The sequence below is a fragment of the Sphaerodactylus townsendi genome, linkage group LG15, assembly GCF_021028975.2.
Source record: "Sphaerodactylus townsendi isolate TG3544 linkage group LG15, MPM_Stown_v2.3, whole genome shotgun sequence".
Classification (NCBI taxonomy): Eukaryota; Metazoa; Chordata; class Lepidosauria; order Squamata; family Sphaerodactylidae; genus Sphaerodactylus; species Sphaerodactylus townsendi.
In genome coordinates this window covers 17756287-17780310 of record NC_059439.1, presented here as the reverse complement: position 1 = coordinate 17780310, position 24024 = coordinate 17756287, and the positions used below count along the sequence as shown (strand labels likewise).

General features: G+C 47.9%; 1 protein-coding gene across 1 annotated transcript in view; it reads left to right on the top strand.

Moving 5' to 3' along the window:
* HDAC5 (histone deacetylase 5) overlaps window positions 1-24024 on the top strand; it is a 102818-nt gene that overhangs the window by 49289 nt on the left and 29505 nt on the right. The window contains exons 6-11 of the mRNA XM_048516450.1: window positions 2417-2548; window positions 6623-6735; window positions 17658-17792; window positions 19946-20168; window positions 20621-20832; window positions 21397-21699. Coding sequence (XP_048372407.1) covers window positions 2417-2548; window positions 6623-6735; window positions 17658-17792; window positions 19946-20168; window positions 20621-20832; window positions 21397-21699 — 1118 coding nt within the window. The remainder of the gene's footprint in view (window positions 1-2416; window positions 2549-6622; window positions 6736-17657; window positions 17793-19945; window positions 20169-20620; window positions 20833-21396; window positions 21700-24024) is intronic.

The window sequence follows — 24024 nt, the reverse complement described above, 5'->3', positions numbered from 1 at the left end:
GGTTTTTTCCTCTCTTAAGGCATATTGGCTTGTAAAGACCAGGCACATGTGTCTTTTCAGCTGAAGAGGTACAGATGGAAGGGGGTACTTGTTACTAATATTATTGACAAGCTTTGTAGAAGTCCAGCTTCTGGTTGAAAAGAGGCTCCCGTGCAGGGGCGTACTGCCCAGGGGACATATGAAGTCAAATGCCCCCGGGCTGCAGCTGTTTAGTCACGTGGGGGTGGAGTGGAAAAGCCGAAGCGAATGGAGCAGTGGCTGCTCTTCCAAGAGAAACTGCGCTGCTCACACACACACAAGCCTCTGGAGAGAGGTGGGGGGCGCAGGGCAGGCAAGGGGCAGGAGGGAGGATGCTGGGGGCGGAATTTCACTGGCATGGGTGGTGTACTTTCTACTCCTTGCCCTGGGTGCTATTTTTTTTATAGATACGCCCATGCTCCTGTGCAAAAACTCATTTTCTCTGAATATTCGTTAAGGATAAGCATCGTGCATTTAGCCTCGGCTGAGCTCTTTGCTAAAGTTCTTATGCAAATCGAGGCCGACTGCGTAGGCAAGCGTTGCACTTTTAGGTGCAACTAGAGCTTCTTTGCAAAAAAATTGGCATGCTGATGTCTGACATGCAGTGGGTGTATCCGCTAGGCAGGCTCTTCTCTGCGACGGCGTAAAAAGTTGCAGAGTGATTTTCTTTTTTGCGCTGCTTTCTTTCGCTGGCTTTCCGTGCGGTTTGAAAACTCCTCTGTGTCAGCGAGCTGTGGGTTCTATTTAAATCTGTACAGTTTATACATCTGCCGCTTTGTGTTGGTTTTTGGTTTGGGGTTCTTTGATGTCCTTATTTCATGCGACGTTTAAATTTATCGCAAGCTGCCTTGCCGATCCAGTAATGAGCAGAAGGGCAGGGGGAAAATATTTTAATATCAAATAAGTAAATAAAACAAATGTAACAGCACAGCTGTTTCTTGCAAGAGGTTCTTTGTAAACAAGTTTTTTTCCCCCCCGGAGGAGGGGGGAGCCCAGCTGTTACATGAAACCAGATCTCTTTTCTAGAACTAAACTGGAAATTATTGAAGTATTCTGTGTTTATTGCATGCTGACCCGGTTTATCAAACGGGAGGGGGGTTTTTTGCTCGCAAATAATATTTTGAAAGCATTGAGAATGAACTCAGTGGATCTGAAGAGATATAATAAATACGTTTTGCTTAGTTTCTAAATTCATATCTACGAATGTGATCTCAATGAAAGTTAATAGTAACACACATGACTTTCTATAATTCTCATGGGATGAGAACTTCTAGGTGAGAAGAAGATAGACTTCCTAATAACCTGAACCCGGTGAAGGATTTTCTGCCCTTGGCCGCAGTCTCCTATCCTTGAGGAGTAGGAGAAAATATGGCCTTAATACTGAGGCTGTAGGAGCATTTCCTCTAAACTCTCTGGTTTTTACTATAAAGTTTCGAGGATATTCCTAGAGCATCAAACACCATCATCCCCAAACATCGACCTCTCTCCCAGATCTGCCAGCAGTGTTGGGAACTCTAATTTGCCTAGACAGCTTTGGGAACTCTAATTAAAAGATGAGGGTGAGATCTTCTAGATGAGGTAGAAAGAAGAATATACATCATACCTGTCCAGTATAGTTGGACAGACGTAGGCTGTGACTCCAGTGTGGGCAAAGTTTTGCACGGGAACAAGTTGTGAAAAGGCTGCATAAAAGGGAACTCCTGGTTATGAGAAGATCATTGGCCATTGTAGAAACGAATGGGATATCTCTGCATGCACAGAGGTTCCTGTTTGGTTTTGGTTTCTGTCAACAATTTGCTCTTGCAGACCTTCATAGAGCATATTATCTGGACCGCATCACCAAGCACAAGATTGGCACTGTAGATTGGCCACTTGTGAGGTTGGGTGGTTCTTCTAAATATTTTGGTTTAGTTTAGAGATGTGGGACACCTCCGTTAGGAACATGAACCACTAGTATCAGTGCAAGCATCATTTGCCTTTCGTTCCCCAGCGGAGGGAGGGGTAGGGGTGGTATGCAAGGGGAGGGAGGGGAGGGGAGGGAAGGGAATGAGGGGTGCCATGCAAGGGAGGAGAGGAAGGGGGAGGGTTCCCAGCATCTGGACATGGCCCACCCACCTTAGCGGAGGGAGGGGTAAGGAAGGGTGCCATGTAAGGGAAGGGGAGGGAAGGAGGGAGTGAGGGGTGTCATGCAAGGGGAGGGAAGGGAAGGGAATGTGGGGTGGCTTGCAAGGGAGTGGAGGGAGTGGGAGGGTTCCTGGCATCTGGACATGGCCCACCCACCTTAGCAGAGGGAGGTGAGGGAGGGGGAAGGGTGGCATGTAAGGGAGGGAAGGGAAGGGGAGAGGGCTGTTCCTATGACTTTTTGTCTCATTGTCCGCCCTGTTCTCTTTCATTCCAGCGTCAGAACCCAACTTAAAAGTGAGGTCACGGTTAAAACAGAAGGTCGCCGAGAGGCGGAGCAGCCCCTTGCTGCGCAGAAAAGATGGGACCGTCATCAGCACCTTCAAAAAGCGAGCAATTGAAATCACAGGTGAGAATATGTAAGCCTGGATGGGGAGAAGTATCAATAGGCTCCCCAAAATCAGTTGGCATGGCTGAGGTTAGAATACGGTTCCCTCTGGCTTCCTCCACAAGTGAGGCAGCATGGTGTAGTGGTAAAGAGGGACAGACTCTAATCTGGAGAACCGGGTTTGATTCCCCACTCCTCCACCTGAGTGGCAGAGGCTTATCTGGTGAACCAGATGTGTTTCCGCACTCCTACATTCCTGCTGGGTGACCTTGGCCTAGTCACAGTTATCTCAGAACTCTCTCAGCCCCACCTACCTCACCAGGTGTCTGTTGTGGGGAATACCTTTGTGTATGGAAGCCCTGATGGAAATGGTTTGAGAAGAGTGTAGTCATGTAAAACAGCACTTAATGCAAAATATTGGTTAGTGCATAGGTGTCAAACTCACGGCTCTCCAGAAGTTATGGACTACAGTTCCCATCATCCCCTGCCAGTATGATGCTGGCAGTAGATGATGGGAACTGTAGTCCATAACATCCGGAGGGCCATGAATTTGACACCTGTGGATTAGTGGCATGCACCGTTTTTTCACTGGTATTTTTTTGGGTTCAGGATTTAATGGACCCAGACATTTTTTAAAAACCTGAAAAAAAAAGGGTCAAATCTCAATATTGGCTTTTTTTGGATTATTCGAAAGGTTTATGGGATCCAAACCTGAAAAAGTTCTGCTTCTTCTAAGCTCCACATGAAGCTGGAAGGCCACAGCGTTGGTTGTGACGTGATTCGGGATCCGCTCCGTGGATTCCTTTAAACTGCCGCGGTTTTGCGAGGGGGCAAAAATACCTAGTTGGGATGCGTGTGTCTCTGTTCAGCTTTAGTTCAACGCGCACCCCTAATACGGATTCAAAATAACTTGTGACACACTGTTGTGTTGCTGCGTAACTACCAAAAAAAAATAAACACCCATTCCTAAATTCCTAAGATTCCTAAAATTCGTGAGAGTGAAATGCGGGAAGGGGCCGGGCAGGTTAGCAGAAGAATATATATTTTAGTGAAGAATGTGGTAAAGAATGCCGCAAATCCACCCTACCTCCACTTCAGGTGAGCTACTGATATTAATCTTGCATGTCAAAATCTGGCTGGTGGTCGTTCTGTTTGTGGGGCAGGGGAGACGAGGGGGTGCATAATCCCAAAATATCTGCTTTGGGGAAGGGAGGGGGCCCCTGTTAGCTGACAGCCAGCGTGGTGTAGTGGTGAAGAGCCGGTGCATTCTAATCTGGAGAACTGGGTTTGATTCCCCACCCCTCCATCTGAGTGGCAGAGGCTTGTCTGGTGAACCAGATGTGTTTCCGCACTCCTACATCCCTGCTGGGCTAGTCACAGTTCTTCGGAACTCTCTCAGCCCCACCTGCCTCACAAGGTGTGGGGAGAGGAAGGGAAAGGAGCTTGTAAGCCACCTTGAGTCTCCTGACAGGAGAGAAAGGTGGAGTATAAATCCAAACTCTTCTTCTTTTTCTTCTTTTCCTTCTATAAATATCCTCAGAGTGTATTTGTGGCCAGTATAGAAGGATGACCTAGATCAGCGGTGGCGAACCTATGGCATGGGTGCCAGAGGTGGCACTCAGAGCCCTTTCTGTGGGCACTTGCAAACAGAGTGCCCCCCCCCCCACACACATCTGTTCCGCTGGGCTCGATTATTAGCATTAAACCTAAGACCTCGTTTTGGGGAAGCAGTGTAGGTAACCCTGTCAAGCTCTGTTAAACTATGATCCTTTACTTGGGAGTAAGCTCGGTTGCTGGCAAGGGGGATTGCTTCTGAGTAAACCCTCCTAGGGTCGTTATTCATCCATTGGAAGAGTTGCATGGTTGCTTCAAAGCAAAGCCACTGACTACCACCAAGCTTACTCCCGAGTAACGCACGCCTTGGAGCCAACCATTTTTTCTAAACTAAAACCTCAGCATTCAGATTAAATTGCCAGGTTGGCACTTTGCAATAAGTAAGTGGGTTTTCGGTTGCAATTTGGGCACTCGGTCCCGAAAAGGTTCGCCATCACTGACCTAGATGGCTGAGGCTAGCCCAGTGTCATCAGTTCTTGGAAGTGACATGCTTGGATATGAGACCGCCAAGGAAGTCTAGGGTTGCTGCAGAGAGGGAGACAATGACAAACCACCTCTGAACTCCTCTTGCCTTGAAAACCCTCCGCAGTCCCCTTGAGCTGGCCGTGACTTGGCAGCAGTGCTATCAAGGCCAGGGACGTAACGAGGCAGCCCTGGGCAAACTGTAGCCCTGGGCAAAACCTGAGTTGGATGCCCCCCCCCCCCCGGGATGTTCCTGCAGGGGGTGCATTTTTGGATGCATCGGCACCAAAATTTCAGGGTATCATCTGGAACCTGTCCTTATGGTACCCCCAAAGTTTGGTGCAGTTTGGTTTAGGGGGTCCAAAGTTATGGACCCTGAAAACTGTAGCCCCCATCTCCTATTAGATCCCATTGGAAACAATGGGGGATAGGGGCACCCCCTTTGGGAGTCCATAACTTTGGACTCCCTGAACCAAACCTCACCAAACCTGGGGAGTAGCATAAGGACAGTCTCCTGATGATACGCTGAAATTTTGGTTACCGCTAGCCTAAAGAAGCTAACCGCCACCCTGCAGGCCAAAAATGGAAAACCACTAAAATACCCCAAAACGAACCCAGCATTTTGATGCCCCCCACAAGGTGATGCCCTGGGCAGCTGCCCACCTTGCCCAATGGGCATTACGCCAGTGATCAAGGCCGAATTAAGAAGAAATGTCCTTGCCCCTCAAAAATGAGACTAGCTGAGAACTTTGAACCACAGAACCTATTTCTGAAAATTGCGTCGCCTGTGTTCGTGCGCCGAAAAGCGATGCCTTGCGCGCCTGCAACCCTTCCCTTTTCTCTACATGCTGAAAAGCTAAATGTTGTGACTAGGATAGATCAGTAGCTTTCAAACGGTGTTCCGGAGGTACCTGGAGTTCTTTCTCCGCTCATCGGGGGTTCATTAATGAGAAGACAGGGGATTTCGTTTTGCCCACCACTATTGATTTCATGCTGTTTAGAAGTCTTAGATGATTTTCAGAGCTGACGGCGTCCACGCTGCATGCCGCAGAATGCCGTCCCGAATCCTTGGCAGTCCTGTCGTTAACACTTGGATTCCTCTGTAGACAAGATAATGAGAAGTTGAGAGCCAGAATTGTCGTACTGCTTTTGCAGACAGTTCTGGACTGGGATCTGGAAGATCCAGACTCAAATCCCGTCTCTTCCCTAGAAACTTGATGGGTGATCTTGGGCTAGTCACAACCTACCGTGTTTCTCCGAAAATAAGACAGTGTCTTATATTAATTTTTGCTCCCAAAGATGCGCTATGTCTTATTTTCAGGGGATGTCTTATTTTTTCTGGTGTTCTGTTCGACGGGCATGCTTCCAAACAAAAACTTTGCTACGTCTTACTTTCGGGGGATGCTTTATATTTCGCACTTCAGCAAAACCTCTACTACGTCTTATTCTCAGGGGATGTCTTATTTTTGGAGAAACAGGGTACTTCACAGGGTTGTTGTGAAGATAGATGAAGAGAAGAATGCTGTAAGCTACTTTGGTGAGAAAGGCGGGGAATACAGTCAACAAAATAAATGCCAAAAGCTTACCCTGAAATCAAATTGCTTAGAAACCGCCTTGCACAGATAATATAGATGTGTGCAGACTGTTATGTTTCGGCTTTCCAGACATCATTTGCGTGGATTACCATTTGGGGGACTTGGACATAATCTGCAGTCCTTCGTGGGCAGAGATGAGTTGGTATAAATTGGGTGGAAGGAATGTCTGGAGAGGCAGGGAAAGTGGGAATAGAGAGAATGGTTGAAGGAGAACATCAAACATAATGTTAGGGCTCTCAATTCTTTTCAAGTCGCATACATTTTTTTCCAACTCTCCTGAGGTACTGAAACTTGATTCTGCTGCACAATGAAAGGTGGAATTCTCAAGGAGCTACGTGCCCCTTTCTCCGGATTCGTCGCATGTACTCGAGTACTAGGATTGGCATATTGACAGCTTCCTTTTTTTTCTCCCCTCTGCTTGCAGTGTCTTCAATGTGCAACAGTGCCCCTGGGTCTGGCCCTAGTTCCCCAAACAACTCCAACAGCGCCATTACAGAAAACGGGCTCACGGGCTCTGTGCCCAATATCCACACTGAGGTAAGGCTGACAGAAAAACGGTGTTGTGTGCCCTTGCCTGGTGTGGCTGTCCCACCCCTTCACTTGCTGTGCTGAATTGGCTTGCTGTCACCTTCCATTTTACTGTGATGCCCTCCACCTTTCTGATGCCAGCGGGGTACAGTGGTTAAAAGCAGGTGAATTCTAATCTGGAGAACCGGGTTTGATTCCCCTCTCCTCCAGCTGAGTGGCAAAGGCTTATCTGGTGAACCAGATGTGTTTCCGCACTCCTACATTCCTGCTGCTGTGACCTTGGGCTAGTCACAGTTCTCTCAGAACTCTCTCAGCCCCACCTACCTCACAAGGTGTCTGTTGTGAGGAGAGGAAGGGAAATGAGTTTGTCGGCCACCTTGAGGAGTCTCCTTACAGGAGGGAAAGGTGGGGTATAAATCCAAACTCTTCTCTTCTTCATGATGGAATACGGTGCCTCAGATGGTTTTTCACTACCGTTGTTTTTCAGTTCTTTAACCCTACCACCACTGCATTGTTTACTGGGGGGGCCTTCGCTGTCTTGTTAAATGACTTTTCATATCGTAATGCTCCTTGAGTCTCAGCGAGAAAGGTGGGGTATAAGTGAAGTTGACAACAGTGATAATATAATATCTCTACAAATCAGCAGATTGTGTCTCTTTGTCTGTGCTTGAGCCAGAAGCTGTTTTGAATGGAAGCTTTATTTACGCTTTTGAAGAGACTGGCGATTATATTCCCATGAGCCATTAGGTGCTTTTCATTCATTGTACCTTTTGAGCATACTTTCCCCATACCTAATGGCTTTCCCCATACCTTTATGATGGTTGATTCACACGCACAGGCTTCAGCTACCTATAATATGTTAGCATTTTCTGATGCGGAAAGTAATAGAATTTTGGACAGTGCTGATAGTGCCCATTTATTATTATAGAGAGAGCGGAAATACCCTTATCTACCTTATATAGCTGGGAAAACTTGCAGACTTCGTTGTGAGCCTTTTAAGGGACCAGGTATATTATGTTATTTGGTTTGCATTATTTATAGAAAACAAGAGACTCGGAGAGTGGTGGAGTCTCCTTGTTTGGAGGCTGAACATATGTCGGGAGTGCTTTGATTGTGTGTTCCTGCATGGCAAGAGGTTGGACTTGATGGCCCTTGAGGTCTCTCCCAACTCTATGATTCTATGATACTAAGTACAAGCTCTTCTGAATGGTATATTTTTGAGTTGTGTTGCTTATACGAAAACAAGAGATTGAAGCAGAAGCTGTTTTGAATGTAAGCTTGATTTCAATTTTTTAAGAGACTGGTGATTTTATTACCATGAGCCATTAAGTGCTTTTCTTTTGTTATACCTTTTGATCGTACCTACCCCACCCTTGACAATGGTTAACCTCCGGAGGCTGGCTGAAACGTAAGTTTGCAAGAGAAAATGCCCTGTCAGAGGCAGTGGTGGGATCCCAAAATTTTAGTAACAGGTACCCATGGTGGTGAGATTCAAACAGTGGCGTAGCGCCAATGGGGCTGGGCTGGGCACGACGGGGGCGGGGCCGGGCATTCTGGGGGTGGGGCATTAATAATTTCTCTGTTACTGTAAAAAACTCTTACTGTAAAAAAAAGTTCCTAATTTTCAGCTGGTATCTTTCTGTCCATAATTTAAACTCATTATAGCAAGTCCTATCGTCTACTGCCAACAGAAACAACTACTTCTCCTCTAATTGACTGCCTGTCAAATACTTAATACTTTCAAATACTTAACTTTGTTTCTAGAAATCAAAAGAAGGAAACTTTCCTTAAACAAGGAACTTTACCATATTTCTAAAACATGTATTTATAACAGCCCAGCAGGGAGAATTATCCCGTTTTCTACCTTCGCTAACCAGCCACATAAAAAACAACAGGACTTTATGATTTTTGGACCTAATGGAATTTCTAACGGAAAAGCAGACCCAATTAGTAACCCCCTCTTGGCACACACAAATAATTAGTAACCCACTCTCGGGAACTGGTGAGAACCTGCTGGATCCCATCTCTGGTCAGAGGGCGTAGTGGGGAGAAACCTCCAATTTAACTTTGCCGGCATTACGGTAACAACTCTGGGTTTTGGATTCTTAGGAGCATGCCCAGAAGCAATGACTGTCTGGAAGTGGCTGCACTAGATATGGAGCCAGAGAGCATCAAACTGGGATATGTGCAGATCTGTCAGAGAGGTTTGCCTTCTGATCTTGCATGACAAGGAAAAAGGATTGCTACAATGACAGTTGGAAACTGCCACCATGGGAAAGTCGATGTTATGGAATGGTTAGCATTGATTTAGAACCCAGGTGTCAAACTCGCGGCCCTCCAGATGTTATGGACTACAGTTCCCATCATGGGAACTGTAGTCCATAACATTTGGAGGGCTGTGAGTTTGACACTTATGATTTAGAACTTGGGAGGTCTAAAATTTGGGAGTCTCGGGTTCCAGTCATTCCGATTTTGCACAACTCACTGGATGAACCTTGTGTCAGCGATTCTCTCTCAGCCTCAGTTACCTCACTGGGTTGTCCAGAAATGGGGCTGCCTCCCAGCACCAGTCAGTCTGTCCCACCCTTCTTGTCACAGATGCCCACCCAGGGACTCTGGAGCAATCTACAACTAGCAGCCCCCACCCTTGGACTTACCGGCAGGAGCGGGGACCTCCAGTATGCCAGGAGCTGGGAGAAACTACAGAGAAATGGCAGGAGGGTCTGGGACAGTAAGAGCAAGCCTAAGCAGCTCTAGGGGAAAGGGTGGAGATAGCACAGCCATAGCCAAGTGGCAGTCAGCAGCCCACTGTAGCCTTAGAGAATGCAGCAGTGCCGACACAGCCCCAACCAGGCTGCAATCAAGGAGGAGGGCTAGGAAAGCTGAAGAGCCACTCCCAGGCTGGCAGGACACAACAGACAGCTTGCCAGCCACTAAGAGGCTGGAGGGAATCCCAGGAGGGAGGGAACCTTCTGTGAGGGATAAAAGGGAGTCAAGGAAAGAGAGGAGCTGATTGGTGTGCTCCAGGGGCTCAAGCTTGCTGGAGCGCTGTTACCTTCTTGACAAAAGTAAAGAACTTATGAACAGAAGCCAGAGTCGTGTCTTGTTTGATCCAAAAGGGTAGCCAAGCTCCTACGAGGCCAAGGTGGCCTACAGTGCAGGCGTGACCAACAGAAGATGTCCTCACAAAATGATAAAGAGGACGGCTCTGTGCTTGCTGGAGAAAAGTGGGGTAAAAATGTGCTAGGCAGATATTTATTTTTAATACCGTACTTAGCATATCTTCGTCCTATTTTTCAGTCCCCAAGGCAGAGAGGATATGACTGGAATCTGCTTTGGGGGGAAGGTCAGCATTTCTGAAGCGCCCGGCCGTCTTAAAGCGCTTGGAGCTTTGAGAACGTTTTTTGGCAAGGCCCAGCCGCCTGCGGGGATACTGATTGGGGGATGTTTTGACCCAGCTGGAAGCTGGGAGTGCTAAATCAAAAGATAAAGGATTCTGCGAGGGAGATGGCAGGGGAAGCAGGGAGACTAGCTGTCCAACAGGGAACTTGCATAGAATTAAGAACCGGGAAAAAAAGAATCTTGCAAAATTATGTGGGCACGAGGTTGGCTTGGTAACGAACAATCTCTTGAAAGGGGCGAGAACAACGGTTTGGGAGCGTAACTGGGTCAGTCCTCCTGGGCCGAAGAAAGAGATGGGCAGAGCGCCTTCCGCCTTGCCTTTCCCGAGGCAAAGTGGCATGGGATTGCAACAACTTTCCTTCCGAGAATGGGGAATAGCGGCAGGTTAATCCATACCCAGATGCTTTTCCTGAAAGGCACCGAAGACAAGTTGTGCAGGGCTGAGCCTCATATGCAAGGAAAGTGCTTGTCTGATCGCTCAGAATGTGTGCGCACAACTGTGAGAGACGCATGTTTACCTTGTGCATGGATGGTTGAGTATGTCTGCGCGTCACTGAGGTTTAGAAATGGACCGACGCAGAAAAGCTCTGACAGCAAACAGAAAGTGCTTGTAATGACATTTCCTGGTTGCTGGGGGGGCGGGGGGTGACTCATGAAAGGAGAGGGGGGGTGTCCTTTGGTGAGTTGTGATTTTTTCAGATTTATTTTTAGCTGTGTTTCTGAAAAGGCTGGGTTTTTGTGTATCAGGCTAAGCTGCAAAAAAATAATAAACGGAAAGAGCCTCGACCTAACATACCAAGCCAATTGCATATGGCAACAACAATAACGAATTGAACTGGCCTTTGTTAGAGAGCCAGGGTGAGGTAGTGCAGTGGATTAGGATTCAGGGTTTTTTTCCAGTTGGATTAGGATTCAACAGAGGAGTATCTAGGGAAAATGTAGCCCGGTGTAAAATGTTCGCCCCGCCCCTTAAGCAGCCACCTTCCCCCACCACGACCAACTTTTTTTTCACCAGGTCATCTCCCTTGGGGGGGGAGGGGGGGCAATTTCCCACCCCACGTGACTAAATAGCCGCAGCCTGCGGACATTTGACCCCATATGTCCCCCTGGGTAGTACGCCCCTGGGATTCAGGTTTTTTTGTTGAATTGAACCAGTGTGGTGTAGTAGTTAAGAGCAGGTGCACTCATATCTGGAGAACCGGGTTTGATTCCCCGCTTTGCCACTTGAGCTATGGAGGCTTATCTTGTGAACCAGATTAGCCTGTGCACTCCAACACATGCCAGCTGGGTGCCCTTGGGCTAGTCCCCATTCTTCAGAGCTCTCTCAGCCCCACCCACCTCACAGGTGTTTGTTGTGGGGGGCGGGGGGAAGGGAAAGGAGATTGTCAGCCCCTTTGAGTCTCCTTACAGGAGAGAAAGGGGAATCTGTCTTGGTGCAGAAGGTTCCAGGTGCAGAAGGTTCCAGGTTTACTCTTCTGTTAAAAAGATCATGAGTAGGTGATGCAAAGGATCTCCGTCTGAGACCCTAGGCAGCCAGTCTAGATCAGGGGTCTCCAACCTGCGGCTCTCCCGATGTTCATGGACTACAATTCCCATCAGCCCCTGCCAGCATGGCCAATTGGTTGCAGACCCCTGGTCTAGACCGTCCTGACCTTGCTAGACCAGTGGTCTGCCTCAGAAGAAGGCAGCTTTCATGTGTGACTACCCTGAGTTGCTTGGAGAAAGGATTTAAGGGTTTAAAAGACTGACTTGTCACTGTGTGAACTGAATTGTTCTTAGGCCCTGCTTTGTTCTCGACCATATGCATTAACGCACACGCTGGCCGTGCCCGTGGGTCAGGCCTCCTTCGATTTAACAAATTCTTAACACTAAATGGATGAAGGCCAGAGCTCTTTTCCAAGAGGCATGTGTCCTCCTACCGTGTTTCCCCGAATATAAGACAGTGTCTTATATTAATTTTTGCTCCCAAAGATGTGCTATGTCTTATTTTCAGGGGATGTCTTATTTTTCCTGTGTTCTGTTTGTCAGGCATGCTTCCAAACAAAAACTTTGCTATGTCTTACTTTCGGGGGATGCCTTATATTTCGCACTTCAGCAAAACCTCTACTATGTCTTATTTTTCGGGGATGTCTTATATTAGGGGAAACAGGGTACTTCTGAACCGTTTCTTCACATGAATACCGTCAGACCGCCTGCTGACAATCTTCCTCAACTTGACCCTGACCCCAGCTCAGAGAAAGGCTATTTTACTCCTTGGAAACCAAAAGCACTAGAACGTCTGTGTGTGATTCCAAGTCGGTGCGTGTTGGGGGTGGGAAGATCAGGATTTAGACGCTTTGTTGTTGTCTTATTCGCAGTGCGATTCTTCCAAGCCTTGACGTCTGCAGGGCTGCGCTAGAAACCAGAAGAGCGCGTAATTACCTCCCGTGTGGCCTGTCAGCTCACGCGGAGGCAGGCAATGGCAAACCAACGGCGGACGTCTCTTGCGGGGTCGCTGGAAGTCAGCCGTGAGTTGGCAGCACGCATGCGCGTGGACGCATGCGGCCTGTCCACCCTCCGGTCACATTGCTCAGCAGGCGTCTGAGAGATTTTTCCCATTGTTGAAAGAGAGCGCCATCTCCTGGCCTGTGACGCCTCAGCCCTTCCTGCTGAACGACGCTGCCTCTGGTCTGCCCAAGTAAACTGACTTAAAAAAACACACACGTTAAAATGAGCTGCCAGAACGGCCCAGACTCATCAGAGAGAGAAGGCTCAGCCCCTTTCCCCCCTTGCTCTGTTTTCCTAACAGAAATGCCACCCACAGGTTCTGTTAATCTTGGTAGAGAACCAGCGCGGTGTAATGGTTACATGTGGTGGACTCCGATCTGGAGAACCGGGTTCGATTCCCCACTCCCCAATGGTGGGTTAACTAGCATAGTTAATATAACATCTCTAGGTGAATTTAATTAACAGTGCAGTGCTAAGCAGAGTTAACTCCCTTCTAAGCCCGTGGAATTCAATTAATTTACAGGAGTGTAACTCTACTTAAGATGGCACTGTAAATCTCCCAACAGGATTCCTTCTTATGTAATAAAGAAAAAGAAGAAGAGTTGGATTTATACCTCCCACTTTCTCTCCTGTGAGGAGACTCAAAGGGGTTTACAATCTCCTTTCCCTCCCCCCCTCACAGCAAACACCCTGGGAGGTGGGTGGGGCTGAGAGAGCTCCAAAGTACTGTGACTAGCCCAAGGGTACCCAGCTGGCATGTGTTGGAGTGCACAAGCTACTTTAGTTCACCAGATAAGCCTCCACAGCTCAAGTGGCAGAGCGAGGAATCAAACCCGGTTCTTCAGATTAGAGTGCCCTGCTCTTAACCGCTCCATCACGCTGGCTCTATAGAGCCTGGCTCCTAATTTAACCTCAGTTATTTTTGCTCAATTCAGTAACTGATTCACTCTTTTATCACTATGGATTTAAGTGGGGAGTCAGACCATTGGTCTAACTACCTGCTGTATTCCAGAGATTCATGCCATCTGCCACCTTACTCTTTACATCGGAGACGTGTGTGTGTGTGTCTTGAACCTGTGGCCTGTTCTTATTTTTGAAGGTGGTTCTATCAGCACACGTGGCACCTTATGGAGTTTCTGAACAACTTAGGAATTGAAAGGTGACCGTAACACGGCAGATACTTTTTTGCAGAAAAACAAACAAACTTCTCTTGTGAAACCTGACAGACTAAACACATTTATTGCGTGGCATCAGTTTTTGTGAGCCTGAGCGCATTTGGCCAGACTCTGACGAATCAGGCCGCTGCTCACAAAAGCTTACGCTGCGTTACGTTTGTTTAGTCTTTAAGGTGCCACAAATCTCTCTCATTATTTTGGCTGCAGCAGATTAACACAACTACTCCTCTAGAATCTATCTTTGTTACGAAAGAGGCCAGGGCATGTTTGGTAAGATAATTTCTTCCTGCTTATCTTTTTTCCCCCTTCTGTTTTTTGTACCTAGAGAATTGCGCTCGAGGGTTTGGACGCCGGCACAATTCTAGCGCATTCACAAGCTCAGCATATTAATCACCACCTTCGCATTCTTTTTAAAGCAACGTTCTCGCATGCTTGTCATTTTTATTGCGTTTGCTCTGGGGCCATGAAACCTAACTCTGGCCAATTCTAGCGCTTGTCTGTCCCACAGTGACCCATGCGATCACGGATTCCTTCATGGCCTCTTCTTGCTGGTGTAAAGTTCCTGAAATTGCTTTATCGTTTTTTAGTTATGGTGCATTTGTCACAGTTTTGCGGTCTGGAAGGCTAGTGCTGAAATGCTAGGATTTCTCTCCGAAGCCGTTCCCTCTCAAACCATGAGAAAACTTGGCTTGGTAGGTTGTTCCTAGATGCCGTCATTTGGTATGGCTAATTTAAACTGTGGCTTGTTCTGATTAGTCTACCAGAAGTCCATGTTTGTGACTCAGCCGTGCTCCTTGTCTCTTCTCTGTCTACTGGAGGGGCAGCATGATCTAGTGGTAAGAGCGGTAGACCCGAATACAGAGAACAGGGCTTGATTCCCTACTCATCCGCACGAAGACTGCTGGATGGCCTTGGGCCAGTCATAGTTCTCTCAGAACTCTCAGCCCCACCTACCTCAGAAGGTGCTTCTTGTGGGAAGAGGAATTGTGATTGTAAACTGCTTTGAAACTCCTTAAAGGTAGAAAAAGCAGGGTATAACAACCAACTCTTCTTCTGAAAAGGGAAGATAAGCACTCTGTTCTTGTCATGGACTTCTTGTGGTTGGGCAAAAAGACCAAAGGGTCTGAGGAGGTGTGAGCCATAACATAAGGAAGCAGTTGAGATACCTCCAGAGCCCCCTTGGATGGGCATGAGGAACCCCAGGCTTCAAACCGCCCCCCCCTCGCCCGAGATACACCCCTTTCCTTCTCATTCAGACTTGGGGCCCTGAACCCTTCACCCAACTGCAACCTAGAGGTATCTCCCCAACCAAACGCTCAAGTCCCACAAAGCCAAAAACCACCCCAACCCTGTCAGTGTGCCATAACCAGATGTAGCACCTTTAAGAACTAGTAGCCTGCTTTTGGAGAGGGACAGGCTTGTTTCTATACCTCACTGCAAGAGTGTTTAAGGCAGTGATTCTCAACCAGGGTTCCATGGTACCCTGGGGTACCATGAGCACATCCCAGGGGTACCCTGACAATGCTACCGCCTGCCCCCCCCCCCCACCGGAATTAAATGGATTTTGAAGGGGCGGGGGGAGGGGGGTTTGGAAACCTCATGGGCTTCCTTTAAACAACATTTAAAACAGCATTGTTTTATTTGCCTAAATGCGGTGTGGATGGGGGGGGGTAGATTTAAAGGGAGCTTTCCCTTTAAATCCCCCCAAATCCATGCCGAATTTAGGCAAACAAACAACGCGGCTGTCAATGCTGCTTTCCCTCCCCTCCCCCTGCTTGCCACTCCCCCCACCCACAGGCCAAAAAAGGAAAAAACCCTTACAAATGCAAAAAAAAAAATTCAAATGAACCTCAAGGGTACCTTGAGATATGAAGAGCTAGGTCAAGGGTACCGCGACATCGAAAAGGTTGAGAAACACTGGTTTAAGGCCTCAGTTCACACTCAGACTTTTCTGGAAGAGCACATGTGATATAGTACTGTTGGTTTCAGCTCCGATAACTTGACTTCTGGACCTCAACCCCAGTCAGGTCATTTCTGCCGTCTCTATGGTCAGGTGAACTAGTCACCAGAGAAAGGGTTCCTTGACAAATCGTTATGCATGAACTCAAGCACTGTAATGAACTATGACAAACATAAACTGTGCTTTGGGAAATAACTGGTTTGAAATCCCCCTTTGGTGCCTGCCAACCACCCGTAGCCTCATTTGTTTGCGCTGTTTGACTTAGACATCATAACTAACTGGGCTTTGATCAAAGTCATGGTTTAGAAGCAACCAGCTTCTTGTGATGTCTGAAGTCAGCCATTGTTTGTGAATTTGGTGGTTGCATTCCCTGGTTTGCGTCCAGACAATGCTCACTGTGATTTTTTATTTTATTTCTTTGTTGCACAAACTGGGTTTGGGCAATCGATTTGCTGACTCCCCCGATCCGGGTGTTCTGCTCTTGAAAACAGTGTCGGACCCCGGAAAAAAACATTTTGAAAATAACCTTCAGCTTGTTTTATGCCCTCCTCGTCTTGTGCTGGAGCGCCGCTGCGTATCCTTGAGAAGGCATCTGCAGTTCGGTTGGCTTTGCCAGATCTATAAACAATATCAAAAGTTACATAAGGACAAATTGGTCTGCTGTTTACACAGTCCAAATAGGTCACCTGTTATGGAATATAATAAAAAAGACACAGACGAGGCATTAAATGGTAACATTCAGAGACGGACGCAGATGCGTTTCCGTTTCAAAGATACGCTGTGTGGTGAGTTTAGAGTTGCTTTTATGTAAATGTTAAACTGTGAAGACGATCTGCGGTTTGTTTGCATATCGGTTACAGTTGCACTTAGATTCGCTTGGAATGGAGAGTAGTTGAGAAAATGTGAAGTGAAGGACTGGAGAGGCATGGGTTCAAATCCCCATTTAGCCATGGAGACTTACTAAGTGACTTTGGGCTATCACGCTTTCCCTGCCTAGCCCAAGTGTTTCTAGAAAGTCAGTGGGACTCTTGTCTCACAAAAAGATGTTAGTAGATTATATATTCCTCCGCCACAGAACTCAACATGCTGGACCTTCTTTGTTCTGGAATGCTCCTGTGTGCTAGTACCTACCTAGTCCTTCTCTCACCCCAGTTCTGGAATGCTCCTGTGTGCTAGTACCTACCTAGTCCTTCTCTCACCCCAGTCCGTTTGAAAGTTTGATGATGGTCATTCGCTGAACTATAAATGCTCTTGTATCAAAGCACCATGTTCAATAGTGGCCAAAATATTGGGTTTGACAAAGGCAGCACATGGATAATTTTCATATTAATTTGGGACTATATTCTGATACGGAAGCATACAGTTTTCTCAACTGCTGCACCTCAGCTGCCCATACTAACATCTTTATCTGAGACAGAATATAGACGGAGCTTTTCCCTGCAGTGATTTGGATTGGCCTTTGGACATTGAATTGGCTGAGTGGATTTTTAAAAAATGTTGCTTTGTAGCAGTTGCCACCATAGCGCAAGGATCTTCCCTGTGACTGAAGGCAAGGCATGGCAGCCATTTTGTGGCTGGCCCACCTTCTCTAGTAGCCATTTTGTGGATGTACCCGCCATGGCGTGCCACAGTTCTAAAGATAAAAGAAAATGAAGGAGAAGAAAATAAAATATGTGACCTTGGGGTAGTCACAGTTTTCTCAGAACCTTCTCAGCTCCATTTACCTCACAAGTTGTCTGTTGTGGGGAGGGGGAAGAAAGGCATATGTAAGCTACTTCGAGACTCCTTATGGCTAAGAAAAGCGGCGTATAAAAGCCAGCCCTATTTCTTCTTCTGTTCTTCAACCCCTTCCCCATTTTCCTGTCTTCCTGCCCTGAATCTCTTTTTTTTTTACCCCTTTCATATAGCAGATGCTGCCCCAGCACCAAGCTGTCACAATGGACGGATCAGCTAGCCAGCTCAGTCTATACACTTCTCCATCCCTGCCCAATATCTCCCTAGGACTACAGGCCACCGTCACGGTGACAAATTCGCACCTCAACGTGAGTACTACGCGGCTGTCTGCAAAATCTCATGCAAAACCTTTTTTAAAAATGGATTTAGTGGATCCCTGTTCCTCTAAGTCGAGGACCTCCCCCCTCTTTAACAACCAAAATTGGCTCAGACATGGGGGCAGGCAGCGACTCGTGCCCAGCCTGCAACTTGTCTATTTCCAGCCTCGTAAGTTTCCAATGAACGAGGGTCAGGCTGTTTTATTTATTTAGACAGCGGAGATATTTAAGGGGTGGGATCCGCTCAGCAGCTCAGAGCTGCCGTCCTCTGGGCAACTCCACCCCGGCTCCAAATGCAGCCAGTTAATTTTATTTTTATTTTTGACCAGCAAGGAAAGTTGTGAAACTGAGCCAGCTCTCCATGCGAGAGATCTAAATACCAGTTGACCATATCTGACTTTCCAAAAGGAAAAGTGTTAGTATTTAGTATCAAATATGTTAAAGCAGTCGGAACGTGCTTGGCCCAGAGCCAACAGCCCAGCCCAGAGGAGACCCAACCAATGGGCTAAAGGCCACAGACATTGCAGCAGGTATCCCAGGATGGCAGAAACAAATGTCCGTGCCTGAAATTTTCTGTAATGGGAGCAGATGCAAAATTTGTTCAGTTAGATTTGAGCCTGGCAGCACCTTAAATGCAGAGGAGCAAAATAGCACGTCACATACTGAAGACGGAGAATCAATATATTCAATGAATGTATTTATGTATATTTTATAATTGTCCAGTTACTGAATCCAATAATTGTACATCCAGTTTTTTCAACAATAAAAGTTCATTTTTGAGATATATAATCCATATCTTCAATATATAGTGAACAAAAATAGTTCATTTTTTCAATATCTTTAGGATAATTATATTCCATATAGAAAGTACTCCCCAAACGACTTGTGCATTTATAAGTACGTTTTCACTGTAGTCTTCCTCAGGAGAAGCAATTCTTTCAGGAAAATTATTCATTCATTTGCCATGCACAGGTCTTTCTACAAATAAATAAACAACATAGTATAATTTATACATTAGATTCTAGCAATATCTAACCATTTTTAACATTTTTAACGTTTACGTTACACACAATTTGGCTTGTTTTCAAGCACCTTAAATGCAAACAAGAGTTTCAGTGTAGGAGCTTTCAAGAATCAAAACTCGTTTTGTTTGATTATCAAAAGTTGATTCTCCGAAACCCTTGTTGGTCTCTAAGGACCCACTGGACTCAAATCTAATTGTTCTACTGCAGATTCACACAGTTACCCTCTGAAGGATGCCAGCAAGATTGAGGGTGCTCCCCCTCCCCCACCCCCCAGGACAGGCCATCTTCCCCACCCAAATTGCAGGGCAGGAATTTTGCTAGCTTGAGGCTTTTACTGTGGCTGACATCAATAGGTCTCTGACTATCCCAATGCAAACCCAGCTGGGATAGGGACATGGCAAGGCTGACATCAATGGGTCTCTGACTATCCCAATGCAAACCCAGCTGAGATGGGGACATGGCAAGGAAGGGGTTAAAAGAGGAATAGTGCTCAGAGGGAGGAGCCTAGTTGGGCTTGTCCAGCATGAACAAGGGGATAAAGAGGGAGATGCCAAGGGAGAAAGGGGCTTGGGGCAGGCAGCGGAGGAGAGGAAGCATCCATGGACACCTTCTAAATTTCCTGCAGTGGGAAAGGGATCTCATACTGAGAGCCAGCGTGGTGTAGTGGTTAAGAGCAGGTTAATCTGGACTCTAATCTGGAGAGCTGGGTTTGATTCCCCGCTCCTCCCCCTGAGTGGCAGAGGCTTATCTGGTGAACCAGATGTGTTTCCGCACTCCTACGTTCCTGCTGGGTGACCTTGGGCTAGTCACAGTTCTCCCTGAACTCTCTCAGCCCCACCTACCTCACAAGGTGTCTGTTGTGGGGAGAGGAAGGGAAAGGAGCTTGTGAGCCATCTTGAGTCTCCTTGCAGGAGAGAAAGGTGAGGTATAAATCCAGACTCTTCTTCTTCTACTGTGGCTGTATGTGTATGGGCCAGTCCTAAGCAGAGTTATATACCCCCTTCTAAACCATTCTTCGTCCATTATGCTAAGAAGGGTGTAACTCTGGATAAAGTCGCCGTTAAACTCTGGATAAAGCCTGGATAAAGTCGCCGTTGCCAACCCTCTTGTCTTGCGCAGGCCTCCCCTCCCCTTTCCACGCAGCAGGAAGCAGAGCGCCAGGCCATCCAGTCGTTGCGCCAGGGGGGCGCCTTGACCAGCAAGTTCCTGAGCATGTCGTCCATCCCCAGTTGCCTTCTCGGCGTGGCCCTCGAGGGCGAGACCAACAACCACGGACACGCTTCGTTGCTGCAGCACGTCCTGCTCTTGGAGCAGGCCCGCCAGCAGAACACACTAATCGCGGGTGAGTGAGCGGGGGTGCGGGGGTGGCACACACCATCTGAAAAGCCTAAACTTGGACAGAACATCAGTCCACATGCTGCAGAAAGCAGCACTTCTAGGAACTGCCCACATTCTACGCCAGGGGTGTGCAACCTGCGGCTCTCCAGATGTCCATGGACTACAATTCCCATCAGCCCCTGCCAGCATGACCAATTGGCCATGGGATTTGTAGTCCATGAACATCTGGAGAGCCACAGGTTGCAGACCCCTGTTCTACGCAAATACCTCTAATATCCTAGGTCCTTGGGAAGGACTCGATATTCAGAGACGAATTCCAGACACTTGTGCTGTGTTGTTATGTACATATAATAAGCAAAATAAATTCCGCCCCCCCCCCCATTTTAAATGACACATGAGGGTGCCAGACTGGCCGTTCTCTGAGTTATAGCTTAACCTCTGCTGCCTTTCCTGCAGTTCCTTTGCACGGCCAGTCCCCTCTGGTGACGGGGGAGCGCATCCCCTCCAACCTACGGACAGTAAGTAAGCTGCCTCGGCACCGCCCGTTGAGCCGTACCCAGTCGTCGCCGTTGCCCCAGAGCCCTCAAGCACTACAACACCTGGTTGTGCAGCAACAGCATCAGCACTTCCTGGAGAAACAGAAGCAGCAGCAGATTCAGCTGGGAAAGGTGGGTAGAGGAAACGGGGCCGTGGTTGGGACAATCCTAGACCCTCCCCACTTTTCCTAGGCTTCCTCTCACTCCAAACTCAATGTCCACCAAGCCCAGTGGCATTGTGGTTGTATGCTCTGAAGAGCTGCATGCCAGCCAGCTAATCAGTGACAGCGGGCCTTTAAGAGTCAGCCAGACAGTGCCCACTGTCCTTTGACAGCCAGTTGTCTGACCAATCAGCTGTCCGGTGGCTCCTCCCTTTGGTCAGAAAAGGGGAGTGGCCAGGACAAGATTGATTCAAGGCTGCCAATGGTCCCTCGGGTGTGGCCACAACCCCTGGATGCCTGTCCCAGCAGCAGTGGGCAATTACCCAGAATCCCTTGCAGCATCAGAGGCCTCCAGTCGGGGGTTTCAATGGTTCCTGTCAGGAGCCTGATTAAGGTGCGATGCTACTCCTATTGGTCCCATGAAGGGCATCAGCAAATCTTGGAACCCCGTTGGCCCGATTTTTCACAAGGGCTGCCATTTGCTCCTCGGTAGTTAGCCGAGCTCACACGTTGATGTTCTGCTTCTCTTCTGAAGATTATTACCAAGACTGGTGAGCTGCCACGGCCGCCCACCACACACCCTGAGGAGACAGAGGAGGAGCTGACAGAGCAACAGGAACCTCTGGTTCTCAGCTTGGGCCAGGGCCCTTTCGTGCTGGACAGGTCGACGGAAAGCGAAGAAACGCAGGGCGACCTGGAGGAGGAGAAAGAGGAGGAGGAGGATGAAGAGGAGCAGTTGGTGGAAGAGCCAGGCTGTCTCCGAGTCAAGGATGAAGCTGGAGAGAGCGGGTTGGAAGAAGAGCCAGAAGTTGAGGAGTTGGGAGTGACTTACAGGCAGGTGAGGCCCTCATTGAAATTGATTAAACCTGCATGGAGGTCTCTCTTTCAAGGAAAGAGGCCCGTAGGAGAGGGAACCCCTCTGAACTCCATTGCCGCAATGCCAGCTGCCCTCCATGCGACAGGACAACTGCAGAGGGAGAGGTATTCTTTAGACGGTGATGCAAGCTTTGCCTTGTAGCACTGTTGGCAGCTGTTCAAGAATTCCTGTTCTCTATACGAACTACTTGACCTTTAGTCTCCCTATACAAATATAGGAGAATTCAGGGTTGCTCAATGCAATGCTGATCCTGGTAGTCCGGAAGCAGTTCCTGGGGTAGCCAGGGAGTCAGAAAAGTGTGGGTGGGAGAAGAATCTGGGAGGTGAAAGAAGGAGTCACATTCTTTGATTTACTGCTATTGGTGCCCAGCCAGGGGTAGCTGACTAACAAAAGACAGTTCCAACTTTGGATGTCCTCTCCAATCCGGCAGTCAAGAAGGTCAATTCGATTCTGGACTCTTATCAAACAGGAGTATAGTGTCTAGATGGGTCTGCAACCTGCGGCTCTCCAGATGTTCATGGACAACAACATGCTGGCAGGGGCTGATGGGATTTGTAGTCCATGAACATCTGGAGAGCCGCAGGTTGCAGACCCCGATGGAGGGATGTAATTGTACCTCTCTATTCTGCATTGGTTAGACCCCACCTGCAATATTGTGTACAGTTCTGGGCACTGCAATTCAAGAAGGATATTGACAAGCTGGAATGGGTCCAGAGGAGGGCAACCAAAAGGGTAAAAGGTCTGGAATCCATGCCCTACGAGGAGAGACTAAGGGAGCTGGGGATGTTTAGTCTGGAGAAGCGAAGGTTAAGGGGGGACATGATAGCCATGTTTAGATATTTGAAGGGATGCCATGTCAAAGAGGGAGCAAGCTTGTTTTCTGCTGCCTCGGAGACTAGGACCCGGAGTAATGGATTCAAGGTGCAGGAAAAGAAATGCCATTTAAACATCAGGAAGAACTTCCTGACTGTCAGGGCTTGTTTTGGCGGTGGAATTCACTGCCTCGGAGAGTGGGGGAGTCTCCTTCTTTGGAGGTTTTCAAACAGAGGTTGGATGAACATATATCGGGAGTGCTTTGATTGTGTGTTCCTGCACCGCAGGGGGTTGGACTTGATGGCCCTTGGGGTCTCTTCCAACTCTATGATTTGATGGGCAGGGGATGAAGACAGAACGCGGCTGATCTTGTATTTCCTTTCCTCGGCCCATTCATTCAAGAGGCCGGGGTAGAGTCTCCGGAAGGGAGAGTGACTCACCTTCCACCAGCCAGGGCCCCCTCCGTCCTTCCCCCCCTACCTTTGCGTATGTGTGTCACTTCTACTTCCCTCCACCCACCTTCTTCTGCATCATCCTGAAGTGTGATTCATCTGTCCGTCATTCTTTCATTTCTCTTGCATACCTAAATATTTCCCCATGCCAGAGAGTTTGGCAAACAGATACAATCACTTTGTCTGGGAGATGTTGTACGGAAAAGAGTTGGGGGGCGTGGATTGGAAAGGAAGAATTCCAAAAGGGATAACCAGGTGTTCGCTGGGTGTCAACATTTACATAGCACAGGGGTCTGCAACCTGAAGCTCTCCAGATGTTCATGGACTACAATTCCTATCAGCCCCTGCCACCATGGCCTGCAAGTCCGTGAACATCTGGAGAGCCACAGGTTGCAGACCCCTGATATAGCATGAAGCCTGTTGCTAAAAAGAACTTCGCAGATTTGGAGTGAGAAAGGGGGCAGGATTCATTTCTTTGTGGGGACATCTTGTCACAATCGGCCAAGGGCTGTTGATTCATGCCTCCATGACAGCACGCAAAGTAGGAATGGACCAGGGCAATTCACTTTGCCACACAGTAGACATCTCTCGCCTTGAAAACCCCACCAAAAATGACTATCCCGCTTTGATCCTTCAGAACTGTCTTCTGTTTACCCACTGAGATCTGGCGGTCTCTTCCTGGCAAGGGTGTTGTTGTCACTTGCTGTGTTTTTTTTTACGATCGTGTTGTGCTTACATTTGTGATGTTGTGTGCCACTCTGAATTTACTAAAGAGCAGGATAGACATTTTCGGAAAAACCTTCCTAAAATATTTGTCTGATGACTTAGGGGACTTATTGTGAAGGTTGATTCCTTTCGAGAAAAAGGGGCAGTCACATGCGCCCCCCCCCCCCCCGACCCTTGCAAGTGATGCCTGGGGCTTTGGCCCCCTTCTGCCCCCGTAGGTCCACCACTGCTCCTGCTAGGTCTCAACACGCTACGGAACAACCAGTTTCGTTGCTTTTTGGAAAAACCTACTGCT